This window comes from Chamaea fasciata, unplaced genomic scaffold, assembly GCF_029207755.1.
Source record: "Chamaea fasciata isolate MVZ Bird 193981 ecotype frontalis unplaced genomic scaffold, bChaFas1.0.hap1 SCAF_3, whole genome shotgun sequence".
Classification (NCBI taxonomy): domain Eukaryota; kingdom Metazoa; phylum Chordata; class Aves; order Passeriformes; family Sylviidae; genus Chamaea; species Chamaea fasciata.
In genome coordinates this window covers 35,579,584-35,602,521 of record NW_027094088.1, presented here as the reverse complement: position 1 = coordinate 35,602,521, position 22,938 = coordinate 35,579,584, and the positions used below count along the sequence as shown (strand labels likewise).

The 22,938-nt window shown below is 42.1% G+C and overlaps 2 protein-coding genes across 5 annotated transcripts in view; one reads left to right on the top strand and one right to left on the bottom strand.

Moving 5' to 3' along the window:
* STRN (striatin) overlaps positions 1–7,997 on the top strand; it is a 68,855-nt gene extending 60,858 nt beyond the window's left edge. For all 3 annotated transcript variants that reach the window (XM_066178577.1, XM_066178576.1, XM_066178578.1), the window contains one exon: positions 47–7,997. In XM_066178577.1, the coding sequence (XP_066034674.1) occupies positions 47–216 (170 nt within the window). In that variant the 3' untranslated portion in view covers positions 217–7,997. The remainder of the gene's footprint in view (positions 1–46) is intronic.
* Positions 7,998–10,531: 2,534 nt separating this feature from the next.
* The window catches only part of VIT (vitrin), a 54,552-nt gene continuing 42,145 nt past the window's right edge, over positions 10,532–22,938 (bottom strand). For both annotated transcript variants that reach the window (XM_066178574.1, XM_066178575.1), the window contains 6 exons: positions 20,646–20,708; positions 17,809–17,956; positions 17,512–17,615; positions 16,782–17,008; positions 14,240–14,753; positions 10,532–13,644 (listed from right to left, as the gene is read on the bottom strand). In XM_066178574.1, the coding sequence (XP_066034671.1) occupies positions 13,466–13,644; positions 14,240–14,753; positions 16,782–17,008; positions 17,512–17,615; positions 17,809–17,956; positions 20,646–20,708 (1,235 nt within the window). In that variant the 3' untranslated portion in view covers positions 10,532–13,465. The remainder of the gene's footprint in view (positions 13,645–14,239; positions 14,754–16,781; positions 17,009–17,511; positions 17,616–17,808; positions 17,957–20,645; positions 20,709–22,938) is intronic.

The following is a 22,938-nucleotide window of genomic DNA, read 5'->3' as shown; positions in this document are numbered from 1 at the left end:
TGGCAGGCGTGCAAATTATAAAGAAAACTGTTTTCCCTTTCTTTAGGCCATGACTGCTCAATTCGCTTGTGGAATCTTGAAAGCAAGACCTGCATCCAAGAATTTACCGCTCATCGCAAAAAATTTGATGAGTCCATTCACGATGTGGCATTCCACCCATCCAAATGTTATATTGCCAGTGCAGGAGCAGATGCCCTGGCTAAAGTGTTTGTATGACAGAGTGCTTCCCATTCAACCTTAGCTTTGTATATATTTAACCAGCTGCACAAAATAGAAGAGGAGGGCACGAGTTGTTTTATCTTGCCCTGTAATTCAGAGAATGTTTGTAAGTGTTTAGTTTTGCAGGGTGCTGTTTTCTAAATTGACGTTTGTTCTGGTTTCTGTGAGCTCAGCTGGTGCTGAGAGCTTGGAATCTCTCAGTTTCAAATAGTTAAAAAAAAAGAAAAAAAAAAAAAGAAAAAAAAAGCTTTTATTTAGAGGGTGAATTTTCGTCCAGGCAGGCCTTGGGTGAAACTAGGTCTACGTATTCTCTATTAATAAAATGGAGTACTGGAAAGAAGGGGTCTAATTGCATCAGGGAGTAGGAAAAGAGGGAAACTTCCTAGGATGCTTCTCTTTGAGGAATCTTAATGTATTCAAATCGCCTGGAAAAAGTGATTCCAAGTCAGTTCACATGCTCATTACTGTATTGTGTGAGAGGCACTTTGTCATCCCTTTGGTATGAATAAAGTAGATCTTGGTCAGAGAGCAGTAGTGGATAGTAAATCTCAGCCACCTGGCTGCTAGCCTAAGATAAATGCAATTAAAGGAAGGCAAATTACTAACATAAATTAAAATGCAGTAAAGTTTCTGTTACATCTTCTGTGTTTCTCAGTAAATATTTAGTTTGCAAAAAAATTTATATAATTTTTTTAAGACTGTATTAGCGTATGGCTAGAAACTGAGCCTTTAGTCTAAATCCCAATTAACAACAGACTGTTGCGGTCTGTGTATACTGTAGTAGCAAATTTAACTTATTCAGATTTTAATGCTGTTTATTCTTGGAGATCTGGCACAAGAAATTATCGCAAAGCTTTCCAAAGAAGCTGTCCTACAATTTTAGCTATCAAACATTCATCTCTTCTTTCTGTTCCTGCTAAAAAGGGTATCGTTCTGGGCATTAAGGAAAACAGTGAAATACTTTGTTTGAAGATTAAATCTGATGCTTTGTATTAGTCCTTTTAGTGGAATAGGTGAGAACTATACAAAGCTCCATCAGTTTGAGAGATCCTGCTACTGCTAAAGGTATTTCCCAGCTGCACCATTTGAGGGACTTTTTACCTTGTCCACTTCACTGGGTATATGTGCCATTGATTGGGTTACCTGAAGAATAAGTGCTTCTCATAATTACTTAACAGATGAGCTTTGTTTATCTATTCAGAGCTTCTCTGTTGATTTGACAAATAACTTTCAATCCAGTCTGTTAGTCTTTTTATCCCTTCTTAAAGGAAGGTGAGTGGATTCTTTTCTGTTATGTGTCATCATCAGAATTATTACTATTCATAAGCACGAAGTTGGTGTTTTTCTGTGATGGGAATGAGAAGTAGAATTTCTGCTGGAGTTGATTTCTGGTGCTGATATGAGTAGGGAAGAACCCAGTGCAACTCTTCATATACCAGCTTTAGGTTAAGACTGGAAACTGATAAATAAATATTTGCCTTTCAACTGACACTTTGTAAGCAGGAGTCATTGAAAGATAACAACATAAGGTTTGACTATGTTGTTTTTAGAGTGCCATTTGGGGATGGGACCACATTTGAAGTTGATCTCAGAGTTTAAACCAAGTATATTATTTAGAATAAAAGGTTGACCTGTGCTGTTTGAGCCTGCAACACATTATATGTACTGCTAAAATATCCTGGAATACCTTTTATTGCTCAGAATATTCACATATGTCTCTTCATGATAATGATATGCAATATATTTCCTTAGATAAGATTAGAACTTTTACCATGAAACAGATGACTACAGTAATAATACAGATTATTTAGTTTTTATAAAATGTTTTGGTTATGATGGAAAGGAGGAAAACTTGGCTGCAAAACTGAGCATTTGACTTTGTGAGAATTCTGTGTACTTGACTCATATTCTTTCAGTGTCATAATTTTATTTCTTTTTGAAGAGAAAATTACAAAGATTTATTTGAAAAATTCTAAAAATTATGTATATTATATATGTATATATATATTGTAAACATGTATTAAATGTGTCTGGTAAGGGAAGACTCCATGGGTGCATTTTAATGTTTTAGTATTAAGATTTCTTTTGAGTTTGTGTACACAAAGGATAATGGTGTGAGTATGAAATGGATGTTGTGCTTTTGCTTACACAATACAATATGTAGTCACAGTTGTTTAAATTGCTGTATATAAAAAGTACTAGGCCAGCATGCTTGTTTTTAAAGACTGTCAGTCTGATTACAATTGGAATGTAAGAAGTGGCTGTTCAAATGTGAATTGAAAGATGTTTCCTTCTCACTATTGAGCTCTTGCTCAAACTGAAAAGTGATTTTTTTAAAAGCTGGCAATAGCTAGAGGATGAGGTGCCTTTAAAAAACAAAACAAAACAAATGTAGCCTTACAAAGAGGTTGTGGAATATATATATTTTTGTGCTTGTCTTCATAATTGATGTCAATGTCTTTTTACTGTACTTGCTCACATACTTGTAGGACTGCAGGGTATTGTGCATGAGCCTGTCAGATCTTCTGAGCATCATCATAGGAGATAGGGTTGAAAAAAATATTTAGGTTATCTAGTCCATATGCTCGCTAAAGCAGGGTTGTAGACTTGTGTGTTCTAATATTGTCTTGGCCAGTGAGATTTCATATGTTCTAAAACAATTAGGCTTACTTTTAAAGATTATTTCAACGATTACATCTCACTGGCAGGAGGATTTATGTGATATTTAGTAGCTCTTTTTTGTAACTTCATTCCAGTATTCCAAGCCATGTTTTGTGCCATTTTACATATTCTTCATAGTCTTTGTAATTTGGAACCTGCATGCACACACTGGTTCCATCTGTATATTTTCATTCCTTTCTGCTTTCTACAAGCTATTTTTTTAGTCTGCTTTTTTTCCCAACATTTTCTTTTTTTATCTTTATAAGCTCAATTCTCCAAATGTTGGTGTCCATACCACCATTCCACATGCATGATTTGTTGGACTTAGTCTGAGAGTCATCTGTTAATTGTGGTTGTTATTTGGTTGGGTTTATCCCCTGTAACGCGATGCTTTTGTGTAGGAAGACCAAGCTTTTGATGTCTGACAAACTTAAATCATATTTCTTTATTTATGATAACTCCTTTAAATAGCATTTGAGCATTGCTGCTTTTCAAGTTTCTTCTTCACTTTTAGTATGTTTTTAGTTTGATTTTATGTTTTTAGTATGATTCTTTTGCAGCTAAAGACTTAATTCCTGTTTCCTGATTATCCTGGATATTACAAGCTTTGAACTTCTGATCTCTGAGGGCACTAAATTATTTTTATTTGTTCCCCTTTTGTGTACAGTTCTTCCTGGTGTAATTAGTAACTTTGATTAGTGTGATACATATGTTTATTGAAAGTGCAAACAAAACTGGACCCAAGGCTTATTCTTGGAAGAAAACATTCTTCTGCAATATCAGTATATAGCATTTTGCCATTACTATTTTTCCAGATCTAATTTATATGGCAATTTTTTAATGGTTAGCTCATATAATTTTTTGTGTATGTTAGCCTGTGCTAATGATTTTGATTTTACTAACTAATTTAATGGGAGGATTTTCAGTTTTTCCGTATATTGAAAGTTGGTCCACTAGTTTTAAATACTCTCACTTTTAATTTACTTCACTGGGCTGTTTGCTTTCACATATTTGATTCCGTTACCAAAAAGCTTGCACAGAATGATTTGGAGTAGCTTGGAAGAAGTTACAGATATATTGTGTGACTCTTACAAAATCCTAGTGTTTGTCTTTATTTTTGGGCCTCAGAGAGAAAACTTCCACATAAAAGATTCACTACATTCATCTCATTCAGCTTTATTTTGATAAAATACGTTCTTTAGCAAGAAGCCTGTAGTACTATATGCCATATACTGCACGCTATTTTTTTAGGATGTGTATTTTCAAATAATGTTATGTTAAAGCAGTCCCATGTAATTCGGTTGAGTAAGTGTGTGGTGTTCACCATACAGCTTTGTGGTTAGGTCATACAACGCTGTTTTTCAGTTGTGAATTTAAAGTAACCAGAGAGTTGTTCTTTTGAATAAATGTGTGAGAGGTAAAGGATTTAGTTACACCACCTTTTCAGTACATTTGTTGGATCACAGATGTGTCCCCTTTCCCTGCTTCCTTCGGTTTCAACAGTGTAATTTTGGGGAGCAGCAATTTCTGTAAACTCACGTGTTCTTCGAGCCGTGTTTGATGGACAGAAGTGTGGAAACAAACAGTTGAAAAGAGGGCGTAACTATCAGATAGATAATCAAGTCTTGCTTTTATTAATGCCTTTCAAGATGTGTATTTGGAAACATTTACAGGCTGCAGCTTGGCAATGTGTTTGCCAACTGTCCCAGGTATCCAAGAGCTACTTGGTGCCTGTGTGAAATACCTAGTCAACCTGAGATGCATTGAGGAAGAAAATGTAGCCATTGTGGTTGTCTTTTGCTGACATTTGTGGCTGTTTAGTGGAAGTTGGTTTAGACTACGCTGTTAGAAATTAAGAAACCAGAATATGATAGCTAACCTCTTCCATGTGGTAAATTGGTTTGTATAAAGATGTGGCAATCTTTGACATGGCAATCTGAGTTTTCTGGGTCAGCTGCTGTTCATGAGCATCATAGATGCTTAACATAGCTGTTACTATTGAGTGACTGAGAAGATGAAAAGATTTCCCTGAAATAATGCTCAGATGTTTCAGGAAGCTCCTTTTTTCCATGAGGACATGAAGGTGTTGAGACTATTTGATCTAAATCTGATAACATGTTTAGTTGAAGAGAGTTACAATAGGTGAATAGTCTTGCCTCTTTCATCATCAGTGTCTTTAAGCTTAGAGAAAACTTAAACAGAGTTACGGAAATGATTCCCCTGTAAACTGCCAGTGGAAGCCTCTGCCACATTCCTGCTGAGCAGCAGAGAAACTGGAGGACAACAGTGTTGATCCATCCAGTTACGTCAGGGGTGTTCTACAAAAAAACACCCTGTTGTAGAAGATAGTGTTAAATACAGCAGAGCAAATGAACAAAATCCTGGGGGGAGGTGGGGAAGGACTAGGATGACTGTTGTGTAAATAGTCCTCGTTCGGGCAAATGCACTTGTTTAGCTGGTGGGAATGTTCCCAGGAGAGAGGATGATTGGAAATGTGACCTTTTAAAAAATGTCTGTGCCTGTGCTATTGGACATACCTGTGCAGGTTATCTGTCCTTTTGTGCAGATTATCCATCCTTTTCATATGTTCTTTTTGATCTTCCCACTTAAATTTTCCTTTCCTGAGAAAGAATACATTTCCTGAGAATCTTAAAATCTCTTCTGCAGGGAGCTCTTACTGCAGGATAAATTTCATAAGGGTCTACTGATTTTTCTCTTGGAGTGGTTTTTTGAAGGGTGGTAGAGTTTCAGCTTCAGCCCCACCCCTCTCACCACCAAAAGGCTGATTTGTACCTCCTTACACGTAGGTCATTTAATTCTAGTGTGTTATCTCAGCCTGCCTTCTGACTTGCTTTTGCTGCTCTGTAGTCAGTTGTGAAAGCTTATGAATTGCTGTATCATTTAAGATATTTTTGAGAGTCTGGATTCCACTACAGAAGGCATGAATCCAGTTGAATAGTATAATTTGTGGATCTCATCTGGTTTGTTGTCAGGAGGGACTTGCTGTTAGACTACAAAATCCAAACTATGGCTGAGCTAAAAAGGCATTTAATAATATTCTTCTTAGCCCAACTTCTTCCTGCGTAAGTGTAGATTGTGGTATTGTGTGTTAGACTAGTTCTGCCCTGCTCATGCTGCCAAGCCGTGCTGTGATCCTGGGAGATCACAGCAGTGTTTAGTCCATGCCCCATGCATGTGTTTCTAAGCTGCTCAAAGCCTTGTGTTGATGTAGTCCTCCACGCCAGTCTTCTTCGATTCCCTCAAGTTTGAATTGCAGGCTCCCAAAATCACTTCCTGACTATTTTGAGTAACCCTTGGTCCTCACACCAGAGTATTAGACTGCGGTGTTGGGAAAAGATTTATACAGCTGGATTTGTACTATTCTGAAAGGGAAAGGAGAACTTATTGCCAAGCCAAATATTGTCATTATTTTTGGATTACTTGTGAAAAGCAGCCAAAAACATTGTATAAGGGATAAATGATGGACTTCAAGCTAATATTTTTCCATTAAGAATTTATTTTTTTATGCTTCCTGTCATCAAGATCCAGTGCTTTCGAATGTAGCTTGTTTTCAGATGTATGGCTCCTAGAATTGTTTCCTTGCAGTGGGACATTTGCAAATGAGCATCAGTTTTGAAAACTGTCTTGTATGTGTTAGCACTTCTTTTGGAAATGCAAACTGAGCATGTTAGCTACTGATTTCTTGTACCTTTGTAGTTCAAGCAGACTGAAAAGCAGTCTTGTGCTATGCTTTCCTTGAATAGTGCACCTGAAAAAACTTGTAGAAGGAACATCATGATGAGATGACTTTTGTTGCTGTAAGGTTCTCTGTTGACATTTATCAGCTTTGCTTTGTATTTTGCATAATTATCTTCAGTTGACTGTCAGGTTTAAAAAGACAAATTTCTTTGCCATATGGACTGTAGCTTGGATTTTTTGTTGTTGTTGCTTGTATTAATCCACTTTTTTCTTTTCTACTAGAATTTAGAGATACCTGACAGCTCTCTTTAGGAGAAGTTACTACAGGTAATAACCACTAACATATTAGTAATTACAATGGCTTCCCTTCTGTTTTGGGTCACTTCCATGGCAGATTGTTGATATGAAAAGGCTACTGTGGCTGATATACAAACAGCTAAAGGAAATTAAGATTCCCCTTCAGAATTATGCTGAGGTTATGATTTTATACACCAATTTTGAATGACTACTTTGAAACAATGTCGGGCGTCAAGTGTCTTGCAGAATTTTGGATCCAAATGAGAAATACCTGCTTGTTGAGTAAGAGTCTGCTTGTCAGTTTTTTGTGTATGGCTCAGTACAAGGCTGTCAGAATTGCAGTACCACCAAAATCACCTTGTTTAAATGCAACTGTTGTACAAAAGTGAATGTTATTTTGAGTGAGAAAATCTGTTTCCTAATTTATGAAGGAAGTAGTTTTCTTGGGAATAAGCATCCATAAATGTAATATATTTCATGATTCTGAAAAGGCTTATTAATCGTGGGACATGAGAAAAATGAAAGTGATTCATTCTCCAAAGATTTGTTTAGCATTTATTATTACAAGTATAAATTTTTGCTTTAAATGGAAATGCTTCTTCAAAAACTTAGTATTAAACTTCTTACTAAGACTCAGTAGTTTAAAATGCTGGATAAATATCTAAAATGGCAACGACAGAAAATTCAGAGGGAGATTATTTTGAAATATGCCAGTGTAATTTTGAGCTTCTCAAGTGCAGCCCTGAATTTTCTCTTTTTCACTGCAATTCATATTTTGTGAAACTTCTTGGATAGGTTATATTTAAAGCTACATTCACTTGCCTGAATAAGTCAAATAAATATTTTGTCATTTAAAATTATATAGATCTGCTTATGTTAGTGTGCCATTTAAAATGAGACCCCATTGAGGTAACCATGCAGGTGTTTGTGTTGGTATGACAGTAGTGAAGTGGGGTATCTGTGTACTGTACCTGCATTCTGTGCTGAGCAAAATCTCACGGACTTCCAGAAATAAGCAATGGTTTTTAAGAGCAGCTTTATTTAATGTTGCAGCAGCAAGTGTCATTTGTACCATATAATTATGTAAATTGGGTGCTAATAAATACTATTTTTCAACATTTTGCATTGCGTTCATAATTCTGCATTTTATCACAAGATATTGTGTGGTTTTGGAGTGCTAGGAGGGGGAAGTGCATTAAGAGTAAGACAAGCAGACTTGTTTGGAGGGGCTTGAGGTAACCCCGTGTGAAATTCCTACTGAGCTGTGCAACGTGTTACCATTCACAGGAGTGCCTTGGTTTTCCTGTTCTCCGTATGTCTTGGTTCCATTCTGGTGCGCCAGCTTGGCTCTGTTGACACCCCACATCCTTCCATGTGCCGAGACACGTGGTCCCTGTGTGGGGGTGAATGTGGGGTGAGCAGACGTGCGGAGTGGGTGTGGTTTTGCAGGAGCTGGTCTGTCAGCAGGCGTTGTTCACAGCCCCACACGTGGCTCTTCCCGAGGACAGCGTTCATTCAGCGTAAAAATAAATGCGTGGTTCTGCCCTCAGGGAGAGGATGAGGGAGAGCAAACCACACATCACAGATGGCAGCTGCCTTGCTACAGGAAGGTGCTCAGAACGGCACTGAGGGGGTGGCAGGAGAACCTACACAGAACTGAGCAGAACAAGTTGTCAGTGAGCCCATCCTGTTTTTTCTGAGCTTGTAGGTGGGATAAGTGAAGTTCTCATCTTTTCTTGGTAGATATAAAATAGCCTGATTTGGTCCTACTCATCTACCTCATAGGAAAGGAAAGGATCCACTTTATGAATTGACAGTACAATCTCATTCACCCCAGTGTGAATCCCTCTAGAAGATTCCTGAGGTGCGGGGGAAAGAAGATTTAGTGAATAACCTATGAGTGACCCTCACATGTGGGAGGCCTTAACATGTTTATGGGTTTGCCTGTGAACAAGACAAGGCCCGTGATGATTTGCATGTGAGAAAAGTGAGTATATTTGGTGATAGAGTGGAGCTTCTACAATTTCTTGTGTTTAAAAATAAGTAAGTTCTACGACTGCTGGAATTCTTGAACTGCACTATCGGAGTTCTCATTAGGAGTCAGAGAAGGGGTTAAACTGGTGTTAAGAAAAATAACATGTTTCTTGCCATTCAGTAAGACTGACACAGTTGATTGTGAGTGGTGTTGCTGATGTAGTGCTAAAACCCTCATCCCCCTTCCTCCCCCAGTTTAAGAAGGAAAAATGAATATTTTGAGGAATTTGAAGCATTCAGCTGCATAGATGTACATTCGTAATGTTTTCAATATGTAGGTGACTTAACAGATGTAAATGGCCTGATACTAAGATGTCTCAAAATGAGATGGGAATGGAAAAGGGTTCAAGTTGTTTCCATAATGTTGCTCATGGACAGAGAAAAGTAGCTAGCAGAATGATAGTAGCTTTGTTCAACCAAGTAATTTAAGGTATGTATACTGCAGAAAAGTGACTTAAATTTGGTGTCTAGGTAATACTTCTGGTACTACCTACTGCTTGCTTTGGCTTTCTTAGTAGATAACGTGGATAATTTCCTGTGGGGTTACAGGTGGGGTGGTAAATCACCAAATATGTTTAGATTGGGTTGATCCTGGCTGGATGCTTAACTCCGGAGCTTTTCCTGATGACTGATATGGTTCCTCCTGTGTGCTGGAGAGCCTGGGGGAAGGACTGTGAGGTGGAAGGGGAAGCTTGTCTGCCCAGCTGTCATGGAGAAACTCTCCTCCTGCCGAACCTGCAAAGCAGCAGCAGCTGAGGAGCAGGAGGTGCACACTGAGGGTGGTGCCTTCTCTGCAGGGAGGCACAGTGACGGCAAAAATGCTCAGTGTCCTGCTCTGGGGAAATAGGACTTTGAGTTACTTCTCTCTGAGGAGATGGCTGATCTCTTAATTGAATTTGGTGTCTCACTGAAAATGTGAGTGGCTAATGCTGGAGTTGGCAAGAGATGCTGAAACTGAGCTCTGCCAAGGCATCCAGAGCATGGACATCAGTAGGTATTTCCAGCTGGGCGTTCTGCATTGTGATTGCTGAGCACTGATAAGCTGCCAGTCCAACTCTGAGTGCAAACGTGTTTATTTCTTAAGGGAGAGAGTGATCAGACAACACCCTCTAAAATGGGTGTGACTTGTTCAGACAGCTCCACCTCTTCTCTTGGTGATGCCTCTGCGAGACAGCAGGTTCCACTGCACTGGTCAGACATCTGAAACTAAGTGGCCCAACCTCAAGTGACTGGACATCTAGATCCTCTTTTGATTCAGCCCTACATCTAGAAAGTGTGTAGAGCCTGTGTTATTTTTTTTCACCTTCCTTTGGAAGTCTGGTTCCAAATAAGACATGATCTTGCAGACCTTGAAAAGTACATATAATTTTGATGCCCTTCTGTCATTATGCTCTGCTTCAGTTAACTGATTCCTCTGACAGATAATTTTGTGGTGGCTCACTCTAAGGATCTTTTTCATCTTAGCATGTTAAAGGGAAACACTGAAGCACCCAGGACTTTGCCAACCTTGCTAAGTCTCCCATAATGTAGTAATAACCTCAGCTGTGTTTCAGAAACTAGTGTCATGGGCTGTATTTGCTGTTTATTTTTTAACCCCATATGAGATGACATGCACTGCATGTGCCTTTGGGACAATTTTATTGCAAAAGATATAGCAACTTATGTTGATAAGCTCAAAATAGCTTGTATATGTTACAGAAGGAGTTCTGCTGCTTTCTTCAAACGAATATACCCTTTTGAACATTTACCTATATACGTAAGTTATCTTGCTTTTTTAGAAAAACAGTATTTAAAGACTAGTAGGTGGCTAGTAATTTGATTGCTATGAAAGGTAAAGGTGAAGAGTAGTGTGTTCTGTGATTGCATGGGAGTATTATTCAAAATTTTGAGGCTGCTGCTTAAGTTTGTGGTGTTTATGAATAGGACATCTAAGTTTAGACGAAAGTTGAATTAAACCACTTTCGCAGTTTGAGTTTTGACAATTTCAAGATTGTCCCAAGAACTAACTAAAAATGCACATTGAGAAACAAGCATCATGGTTGTTCTGTAAACTTAGGATAAACCATTTGAACAGAAAAAAACCCTGACGTGCCCTTTATAAATGCTTGAGAAAAGATAGCTGTGCAACTTTCCTGTGAAAATGCATTTAAAATCTTAATGTCATTGCTTGAAGTTTAAGCTTGAGGAAAAAATTATATTCCATATGTGTATATCCCTTATGCACATCCTAAGGAACATGTGTGCTCTAGCTGTTCCTAATATCTTGGCCATCACTGCTGTGCTTTTGGCAGAGCACAAGTGAAGCACTGGGGAGTCTCTGTAGGGTACCAATCTTTGGTGCTGCATGAGTACGTTCAGTATGGAGAACAATATGTGCTGGTGAGCTGCTGCATTAAAAATTAAACCACAGTATTCAGAGTAACTGTAAGTTAGGATTTAGACCTTTTTCTCAGACAGCCCCAAATCAAGCCCCAAATAAACAGGTTTTCAGACAATAAATCTGGTGTCTGAACTGAAGACCTCAGTAAATTCAGTTTATGGGGTTTTTTGAGTTTTGTCCAGCCCATGTAATGACCCTTGTTGACAGAGAAAGATGTGTTCAGAACAGGAGTGAGGAGCTTGGTCAGGAGATGGGGGATATCAGGAGTTGCTCTGCTCATGCCTAACTCTCTATCCTTAATCATTTTTTTCATGCCAAAAGCTATTGCTGTGAAGTGCAGCAGCACAGATTAGTGGTAAAAACACTGCATACAAATATATTTGTGGAAGCTGACAGTGTCCTGTGCTTTCAGTCTGAGTAGAGTGGTTGAATTGATGACACTCAGTTAAAGCTGGAAGTTAGCATTTCTTCTAAGGGGAAGTGATGCACTTTCACTGTGTAAAACCACTTTCATCCACAATTGGTTTTGGTAACCTCTTGAGAGGACCCCAGCCTGGCTTATGTTACCCCACCAGGGGGATCATGCAGAATCTGCTGTTTTCATTAATTTGCGTTATGCTTACTTAGTTGACAGGTTTTGAGCTACTTCAGTCATATTTCCAAACATAACAATTTAAAAAATTGTGCTACTTTCGCTGATAAAATGAGTTTTGCCCTACGGCAATTCAATTAGACTTTATGTGGCCAATAAATATATTCGCTCATGGTTATTAAAACTATAAATGCTGTTAAGAGCCTGATTTGCAAGTAAATATGGCAAATCTGAGTTTTCATTTCTTTCCATTTCCTGTTAGTTCCCCAAGCCTGGCACAGCATGGCTTTGATTGCTGTAGGAAGTGTGAACACTTATGTTTTTATTGTCTCCTTTGATAACTTTGCTTAATGAATGTATTTTCTTAAATGATACTGAATGGAACATAACCAGCAACTGCTTCCTAAATAAAGTGGAGTGTCCCTCCTCCCGCACTGACTGGTGACATGGGTAGTTCTCCGCTTAAGAAACCACTATTTGTTCTGACTGATGCAGGGCTTGTAATAGGTACATTTTGAAATCAGTCCGTAAAAGAGAAGTCAGTCCTAAATTTGAGGGAGAGTGTCTGTAAATGCTTGAAATTTTGCTTTTCCCCGTGTGCAATACAGAGCTTCAGATAATTCCCTCTTAAATCCTGTTAATGGTTTTTGAATAGCTTTCCTTACAGTAGAGACTGCACTTCTGAGTGTTGCTTTAATGACAGTGGTGGGTCTTAAATGATTGTGAGCAACTTAAACCCACATTTTTTCTCAGGAGTCTCCTGTGTCCTGGCAACACTCCTGTGGTCCTGCAGGCCTTGAACTACCCAAGAGTGAAGAGTGAAGCCAAGGGGGAAAGACACTTCTCAAGATCAAGTAATTAATGCAGTGTTCTGGGAAACCAGATTCCAGTTCCTGCATGTTGCCTGCCTTGTAGGTTTGAGGCTTTATTGGGGTTGTAGAGTTGTAAAGGAGGCAAAGGGTTGTAGGGTCCTGGGGCTTGAACCTTTCCTCTCTCTTGCTTTCTCAGGGTTTGGATAAATCCCAGTGCTTGAGTTGACACTAGCTGAAGCTTAACTTACTGACAGCGGTATGGGGAGGGTACCTGCTTTTAAGAAGGTACTCAAAGTTGTGTTCCCCCTCCAAAAGAAGTGTCTGGTATTTGAACCCTGATCTGTGTATCATCTGGTGGGCAGTGCCACAGCAGCTCAGCAGTTTGGCCATCCCTGAAGGGACCTGGTCTCTTCAGGAGCAGGTGGCATGTTTTAAGGAACTCGTGTGTGTCCAAAGGTGAGAAATGGGCAAGCTGGGGCTCTATGCTGGACGCAGCTCTTCAAACAGCTGCACTTATTTCCTCTATGTTTACTGCCTCTTCCACTATCCATCTAAATCAGAGTTTCTGATGCCCACAAGGAAAAATAAAAAATGAACAGTCTTCACAGAGCATTGTTATACATAGGGACAGAGCTGCAATCAACCTTGCTGACTGGAAAGTGCCAGAGGGAAACACCTCCAGTGTTTCTTGAATTGAGGACTGGCATTATTTCTGTGGCACTTGGTGTGCCTTCAGCACAGCACCCAAGGGTCCTGCCTTGCTTGAATCCATCAGTTCCGTGGCTGGGAATTAAACTCTGTGCAAATGTTTTGGATGAGCTGATTAACATAGCGGTAGAGGTTGTCAAATTCATCCACAAAGAAGGAATGCTCCTTAGCAGGCTCTGATGCAATGGCTTCCAGTTCATCTGGGGCTGCCCAAGCGACTCCAATGGAATAAGCAATGACTCCTGGAAAGAAATCCAAAGTTTATGGAAGGCATAAAAGTTTTCATTGAGGTAAATCTAATTTAAAACCAATATGGCAAATGTTGTTTCCAGGCCACAAAAAAAATGGGGAGTGAGTTTCAGTGCTCTCTATAAAATAGGTGTTTTCAAATTGGAGGAGAGTTCTAGCTTGTGCTTTGGAAGTACCTTTTGCCAACAGCAAAAAGGTTTAAACAATAGCGAAGGTTTTGCTCTGGGTCTAAACAACAGTTTCAAACAACAGGATCCTGAGCAACAGGATATTGTACAAGGGCAAAGAATATATGGAAGATATATTTTGGAAGATATATGCCTGTCTTGACTAAATAGCAAAAATCCCTTGAGATCTCCTAGATATAGCTGTGTTTATGATGATTTATATTTTTTTTTTCTGGAGTTCCTTATTCAGCTATTAAACAGATGCTGATCTTGTTGGAGCTCAGTGGGACCCCAGGGAAAAGTACTGCTCTTCCTTCATAAGGTTTCATGCAGTGCCTTCAAATTACAGCAAACTTCATTTATCTAACCTGGATAAGTGCTGAGGCACGAGGGGAGAGCAGGCAGTGATAGATGACCTTACCATTTTGGTGAGCTGCCATGGCTGGCAGGCTGACATCGTCGTAAGACCTGCCATCTGTGATGAGAATCATGATCTTCCTTTTGTTGGGTTTGGACTTGCTGAACAGTTGCTCTGAGGCGTAGCTGATGGCTGCTCCCGTGCTGGTGCCCCCACTCCAGTAACTGATCCTTTTGATAGCGTTCAGCACATCCTGCTTCGTGCTGTACTTGTCGAAGCTGAACTCCAGCCTCTGCTCGTAGGTGTACTGCACAGCTCCGATGCGCGTGTCGGTGTCCGAGATCTCGAACTCCTTGCTGATGTTGGCCACAAACTGGAGGACCGTGCGGAAGTTGCCGGTGCCGACGCTGCTGGAGCCATCGATGACGAAGCCAATGTCGGCGGCATTGAGGCACGTCTTGCTGCAGGCCAGCCGGTCTGTGTCGCACACCCGCTTCACCAAGGGCTGCACCACCTTGTGGAGGCTGAACCAGCTGGGCACGTTGAGGGAGTAGAAACCATTTGTCCTGCACACTGCCTGCAAAGCAACAACACGAGGATGAATGCAGTGGAAGTTCAGTGTGCCTGTTTCCGCTGGGGTGCGTAGCTAAATTGTAAATATAGGCTCCTGGAAAGAGCAATGCTGGAGTCAAAATGGCCTCTCCTGCAACCACCATCTGCTTCCCTTGGAAATGATGTCAGTGTAACATCACAGATACTTGTGTAATGTGACAGTTTTTCCTGCCTTTTTTTAAAACTGTGGGATGGAGCTGATATTATGGTCGTGAAAGAACTGCAGTAAGCAAGTTTGCCACTCGTCCATCTTTTTTATGCAAGTAACATTCTTCGTAGGAAAAACATTCAAGTCACAGAGCTGCTCTTAGCGTGGCTCCCAAGGACATTACAGTGTGTTTGCCAGGTAGCAACTTCAGCTCCCATCATTCAGGACAAGGAGGAAAGTTTTGCCTGCTGACAAACCGTGCTACTTTGAAGTGAAAGCTGGGGCTTAAGCTGAGGATAACTTGGTTCATATCCTTCTAAGCAGAGAAAACCCATGCTCATTGTGTTGGCTCTGCCAAATAGTAAAAAAACAACCAAAAAACCCCGATTGACTTTTATAAGTAAGTACTCATTAGGGCCAGATCTGCGGGAGGCCCCTGTAGGATTAGTGGGAGTCAGGTGAGTGTGGGTAGGAAGTAGGGCTGGCACAGAAGAGGACATGGGAGAAGTCAAGGGGTGGAGGAGGGGAAGGGTGGGGCAAGGAGGGGAGTGATGCAAACAGGCTGGATCTAATTGTCTTAGGCTTTAGTGCCTTTTAAATGCTGATTCCTCAGTTCTCTGGGTGAAAGTATTTTGTTAAGCCAGGCTTTATCTATCAGCTTTGTGATGGTGTGTGTATCTGACTGTTTTAAAAGACCAAGGCATTAGTCTTGACTTGCATAAATTCTAACAGCTCCAAGGGAGTTATGGTTCCCTCCAGTCTGGGTACTCATGGTGTCCTGCTCTCATTTGCTCTTCTTACTGCTTCACTTCTATTTTAGTGTTACGATGCAGCAGTATCAAGCCCCCATTCCCTCCTTACCTCCCTGTTCTGAACCCACTCTACTCTCACTTCTGCTGTGTTCCTGGCAGGTTTGCAGAGACTCACTGTAGCTTTGTTGTTTTAAAAACATTGAATGCAAATGAGACTGCAATCCAATTATATGCTGACCAGAGACAGTGCAGCTCCTTGGAGCAGCTTGGAAACTCACGGGAGATTATTTCATGGCAGAGCAACCCAGCTCAAATGGGAAAATGTTTTCTGAAAATAGCAGATAACTCAACCCTGTTTCCTAGGCCCAGCCTTGTCTGCCACTTGGTAGATATTTCCTGCCCTAACTAGATACCAGCTTGTCCTGAAGCACTGTCAATCAAGACAGCTAGTGTTGCTGCCAAATACAAATCAATCAAAGCTTGCATTCTTTTTTTTTCCTGCACATGCCAGGGATTTATCCTTTTTCCAAGAGGTACCATGAAGTCCATAGCAGCAGAAAAAAATAACTGAAAAATAGCCTTCATCAACAGTGAAAAGAGAATGTTTGAGTTATCCAGTATAGCTGAAAAACTAGGGTGTGCCTGTGTTGGGACTGTGCCAGCACTTGCTTATGTGGGACCTGTTTGTAAATGCAACATTGACCTTAGGTTGACAGGGCTCCTCACCCTTTCCCTAGTGGGAGATGCACAGCAGGAGGCTGGTGGAAAAAACAATTCTGAATTGCTCAGGCTGCAATTGTACTTTGTCACGCTACTGTGTATTTGGAAAACCGCTCATCTCAGTACAACTGCAGGTGTATGCTAAGGCTTAGTCGGTGAATGTTGTACCTTAAACCAGAACTTTACTGACTTCATCCACTTTCTGACCTCAGCACTACTGCCTGGTTTTGTACAGAAAAATTCAAGACAGTGTGTACAAGAAGGAAAAGAAATAACCATAAGTGGTAAGAAGGAAAGGGAAATGCCCTGAATGAAGTAGGTTGGAAAGTTTAGTCAGAGCCAAGCTCCTGGTCAGACTCAGCCCACTAAGTACCTTGTCCACAAAGTTTGGTTCAATAACGTTCTGCTTTTCACTTTGAGCAGCTGCTTCAACAGTGACAAAGAAAATGTTGATCCCTGATTCTCTGGCCAGCCTGGAGGCCTCTTCCACTCGGTCGGTCGGCCAACCATCCACAATCACTACAACCACATTGGGTGCTCCACCTCGGTTTCCGTTAGCGTCCATAAAGAAGTTTTTGTTAACAAATGAAAGTGCCTTCCCTGCAATAGAAGAGGAGTTGAGGAGGAGTTATGGATCTGGAAGCACTCTGTCTGATAATATCCCATGAAATAGTAGGGAGAGAGCTGACTCAAGTACTGGAGGCTGCAGAGAGCTGGGGAAGGCAGTTTCTGTGGCTGTGGGAGCAGGAGGGGAGACCACTGCTACTGGCGCCAGTGCTTCCTGAACCCTCCTGTGCTGAACCCCCTCCCTATGCCCCAGAGAGGCTGGGGGTGATGAGCTGGGTTATCAAGGGTCCCCAAGGCATTGATGGGAACTGCCCGCAAGGAGACAGATACGTCCTATCAACTTGTGATGGATTTGCAGTGCCTGGGATCAATACATGCAGGTCATGGTGGGAGCAGTGCTCTCTCACCAGCCTGGCCCTAGCACTAAGCAGTTTTGCTCCCAGCCTCTGTATCCTGTGAGGAGGTGTGGGCTTGCTATAGCCCAGGCTCTGAAGCCCTCCCTGGGCTGACAATGTGCAAGCAGCCCCATCACCTACCAACGTTGGAAAGTCCCCCTTTCTGTTGAATTTTCTCAATGGCATTCTTTAGATCCTTGGAGTTGGCATAAGTTTTTAAATTAAATTCTGTGGAAGGGTCATCACTAAAAGGAGAAAGTAGAGCAAATGTCAGTATTTTGCTTCACATACAACACAAAAGCCATAGGGCTGGTCCGTGCTACCTGGCTTCTGAGTGCAAGCAGGAATGAGGCCTTTAGCACGTATCAGCTTAGAGCTGGAGCTGCCAGAGTGTGCAGTCATGCCCTGTGGCAATGAGAATGTCTGGGAAACTCTTACCCATACTGAATAATGCCCATCAGAGGACCAGCACTGCCAATGCCAAGGGCCTGAGCCACGTTACCAAGGAACCGCTTCTGGAGCTGAAAGCGGCGCTTGCCAATGCTCCAGCTCCCGTCCATTAAGAAGGACAAATCAACCTTGCAATCTGAGAAGAGATAGAGAAACATGGAAGATATTTTTAGTCCTTTCTGATTGCTGTGCTTCTTGCAAGCAGTAAAGGCCTAAAAAGTCTGCATCCAGTGCCTTATCCTGCTGTGTAAACTCTACAAAAAAGCCATTGACAAGGACAAATCACAGTTGGCAGCTCAAGTCTGTCATACTCATTGGTAAACACAGTCCTTGGCATGACTTTGTCCCATACAGCATCTGAAGTTGGCTGTGTGGCAAAAGGGCAAGAATCTTTTCACTGGGGTCAGTCCGGGAGCACTGCATTTTGGGGGCTGGGGAGGTCAGCCCTGCAGGAGCAAGCTGACTTGTATATCCTGTGTCCTCAGAGGCTCATATTGGGCTCAGCACGCTTTATTTGCAGCCCAGAGGTGATGGAAGTTTGTAAAACCAGCCATGGTGATTGGATTTTGTGGTCTGGCCACCTGCAGAGCACAAACTATGGGGATTTCCTTGGTGACACTTTTGTGGACTTAATTAATGTAACAGACATAACAGGAACAGTTACTGTGTTAATGTTGCTCAGAAGGGAGGGAAGTTCCTGTAATGTGTGATGCTTGGGAGGTGCCTCAGGGGTAGGACACTGTGGGGTCTCTTCAAGACAATTACAGTCTAGGATTACTGACAACAGTCCTGGCAGCTCTTCACTTCTGAATGAGAATTGTTCATCATTTTCCTTCTGGGCTGGAGCTAACATCATGGATGATGATTTTGCTTGGGATGTTCAGATTGAGTGGGGGCTGTTCTTTTGCTTGTTGTTATAGTCTTGTACCTGTGTGTGCAGCAGCAGCAGTGTGCTGTTGTCTGTTTCCTCTCTGGGCTGAAAGCAATGTTCTATAAAAAGTATGCCGGTACCCAAGCAAACTTTTCTCTTCAGTTACACAGATGAACCTCATCTTTGTGCTGCAAATTCTGTCTTCATCACTGCCAGCCTGCCTTCACATATCTGCAAGTTAGTGGTGAAACATTCATCTTTGGTTTGTGACTGGGGGTGGGATCAAATTTGGCTTAACTAGAGCGCTAATTAACATTTTCCCCCTCCAGCGTCTGGGTCATCCCCATCTCTTGATTTCCCTCTGATGATGCCTCCTACCAATCAGACTGTTCAAACTACTGTGTTTTAATCATTAGGTAGCCCGAAGGCTACAAAGCACCAATTGTTCTTAGTGGCTTATGCAACTGCCTCCCATCTCATTACCTTCAATTTTTTCTCTCATAGCTGTCTCTTTTTTCTAATTCTAATAATGCTGAATTACAGGAGCGTGACTGAGAACTGTGTCCGCTCACAGCAGATCGTGAGGAAAGGTCGGGAACCCACAACAAATACCTCAATTAACAGCCAAGTTTTCCTGAATTTCTTGTCCTTCAAAGGGAACTAGTTCATGAGATCTGTATGCAGAAAGTGGGCAGTTTGTGTAGCCAGCAGGGTCTGGGGAGGCAAAGATTTACATACATTTATAGACAGACTTGGTTTCTGGGGAGGATTCCGATTCCGTGCTGGGACATGAGAGCGACACTGCAAGAGCACAGACTAAACGTGCTTCATAGGGAGGTGAGCACTTTCTGATTTGCAGGGAGTCAAGATCTGAATTAGGGCTTTTATGGTCCTAAAGTAATCAGTGGGATGAAAATTTTGTTTCTGGTGTGACTTATTTCAGTTTAACTGCTGGAAACACAGCTGTCTTTGCTGGCATCTCCACTGCACCGAGCTCTCTGTTTTCCTGCAGTGCAATAGGGTCTGTAGGGCAGAGCCTTCCCTTTTTCTTCTTTTTTCCATTGTTTCTGTATCAGTTTCAGGTGTATTTGACATTTTTGATAAGGAAAATAATTCTTTAAATATTAACAGGAATGCTTGGGAGTACATAGACATTTGGTTCAGTAGTTACTTTAAAGAGTCAGACAGTGTTCAGCTGCCCAGGGATGGGCAAGAGAGGACCCAGGCACTGTTGGAAGGGTGAATTCTCTCTTTGGGGTGGCTTCTAATGGAAGAGGTGGTAGGTGACCCCACCTCTCCACTAAGAACTTGCCTTTTCTTTCTTCTACTACTTTGGGCCTCAACTAAAGATTGGTTAATGGGTAAATCTGCCTTTATAAAAGGCTGTAGAAGGTTTCAGAGTAGGGCAACCTGCATTTTCCTCTCTCAACTTGAGGGGTCCTTGATGCTCCTTCTGCATCCTCTCTCTCCTGGTTGTGGCAGGCATTGGGTCCCTTTCTCAGGTGGTTTTCTTCCCTCCCACCCACTGCTGTGGGAAGGGTGCCTGTATACAGCATAGCTATGGGAGCCTGCTCTGGTCAGCAGGGCTTGCTCATCTAACCCTGGCTGCAGCACACTGGATTGCTGTTGTCTGCTACCAAAGTACCTGAGTGAAGAAGCTCTGCACACTGGGATCATGGAGCTGATACAGCCTGGGAAGAGGTGGTAGGGAGCAGCCACTATCTCGCTGCCCAGGTAAGCTAAATGTTGGCTATTATTTACTTCCCTGTAGAAGCAAAAGCATTTATTTGTGTAAGAGGGGTCAGCAGAGAGTACTCACTTTTTCTCTGCAAGGGAAAAATGTGCTCCTGGATTTTCTTAGGCTTTCTTGAAAACTTACCTTCTGCTATTTAATTTGCATCATAGCAATATTAATAAGGTAATTTAATTATGAAGTTGATTGTGAAGTACATACTCTGATTCCCCTGGGAGATGGATTCCAGTGGCTTTGTATTCAATTCTTCCTTTGAACTGAAGCCTAAAGAGAGAAAGGAAAGGATCTATCAGTGTGTGCTCAGTGGCTGCCCTTGCTCTTTAAGGAAATGAGCAACAGAGTCACTGCAGAGACCCCGTGGCCTCTGGATTGATGTGGGAGGGAATTGAGGGTGGGAGGACAACCTTGGAGCTTGCCTTTTTTTCATCTACATCACTCCTGGGGTGAAACAAAAGCAGACACATTTTTTAGGAATGCCACCAAAATCTCTCCTAGCACCAGCTCTGAGGTGCTCCCCTTTGGGAGTCAGTCCCCTAACTGCAAGACCTTGGGAGAACCATGCGCAAGTAGTGGGCTCCTCAGGAGCAGGGGCTGGTGGCCACGGTGTGGGACGGTGACTCCCAGCAGTCTTCCCCTGAGAACCAGCACTGCCACCCCTCTGGCTCACTGTGCCTTACCATGAGCTGCACAACGTCTGAAGTGGATGAGTAACAGATATATCATGTTGTTTTCTGTCTGGAGAGGAAAACAGTGGTGAGTGGTGAGGCAGCCACTCACTCCCGCTCATTGCAGCTGTGGAAGCAATGCAAGCCACAGCTCCTCAGGAGCCCCCAGAAGTCTGAGTTATTTTGCAAACCACAAAAGAAACAGGGTCACAGAGAGGTGCAGTTAAGTCAGGGCTAAGTCTCATGGGTCATTAGTGGATTCTAGTGAAGTATTCGGGTGGTAGCAGCCTTGAAAATATGAGTTGATGTCCTTGTGAATGGTACTGACTCACAGGACACCATCAGGCTGGTGTCAGAAGGTCTAAAAATGCTGAACCTCACTCCAGACTTGAATGTCTGGCAAGACTCTCCTACAGTCCAGCATCTCCCTTCCAAGCAAGGGCAAAGAACTGATTCTTTTTCAGTACAGCATGACAAGATTAAGGGGATTTAGCTGAGATAATCCTCAGAAGAGACAGCAGTGATCAGACAAGCTACAAACTGAACACTCACTAAGGAAGCTGTTGGTCTAAAGAACAGCAGGACAGTTTATTAATTTTGTAAACTGCATGTTAGATCTTTTAAGAAAAGTAGGAGGACTTCCTTAAATCTTCATCGCCAAGTAAGTTGAGGAAAGATTACTGACTTCAGAGAAACAGTGAAAAGGTCATTTTACAAAGTGTGAGTTTTACAGAGAAAAGTATGAGAAATTACTAGGTACCACAGAGTTTGTCTCTCCACAGCAGTCAGCCATGAGCAAGCCACGCATGAGAGCATCAGTGTATGTCCAGGGGCATCAGGGGAGGTCACCACATAAATATGATGGGAGATGTAACAGGCAAAGCTGAAGGTATTAAGGACAAAGCCATAATAAGGTCGAGTACTGTGAAGAAAATGGAGGGAAGTACCAGTTCCATCCCACTCTGCAACCATTCTATTTCTATTCCAGTTAAATCTAAAAATTCACCTCTCATAATTGTCAAATACAACATTTTTGAGTCCTTCTAGCTGCATGCTGAAAGCTGCACATATTTTTGGGCCAGGGGCCGTGTTTGTATCAAGTCTGAGTATGCAGGAGCTGGTGTAAAGCTGACCTGATTGGTACCTGGTCCCTGCTGGGAGGCTTCAGCTCACAGCAGCATCTGTACTGGACAGGGGGGGCTTTGGATTCTCAGTTTGAAATTCACCTGCCAGTGCAGAAGGTTTCTACTGCAGGGACTAAACAGAGCTGCTAACAGCAGCACCAAAGCAGTGATTTCCCTCTGCTTTGCTTGTCCCCAGGCATCTGCTGTTGATTGTTGCTAGAGCCAGGATGTGGAACTAGCTGGAGCACTGGGCTTGGCCTTATAGAGGAGCCCACGGGGCTGCCTGTGAGTCAGGCACAGAGTTGCCCCAGTTTGTTTACAGCAAGAGTTGGTGATTGCTTTGCTTGTTTTTTTTTTGAGAATTTCGCAGCTATGTCTGGCCAGGTTAGGAGAGCCCCAGGGCTGGTGTTCTTTTTGTCACTGTGTATGTGGTGCCTGCAGTGCCTGCAGACCCATGTGCAGCTTCCCTGTGCTGCTGCCCAAACTTTGGACAGGATGCTTTCTGGACTGGGAATAGGAGCCCTCCACCCATTCTGGCACTGGTTCTTGGGACAGAAGTGCCTCTCTCCCACAGTTAGTGGAGCTGGCCCTCTTGTGCCAGAGCAGGCTGGATGCATTCAAAAGCAGGCTGGCAAGCCAGGCTCTGACTGGCTTCATCTCTTATGGCTGGAGCTGTTGTCCAGCACACTGCTGGCTTGTGCCTCT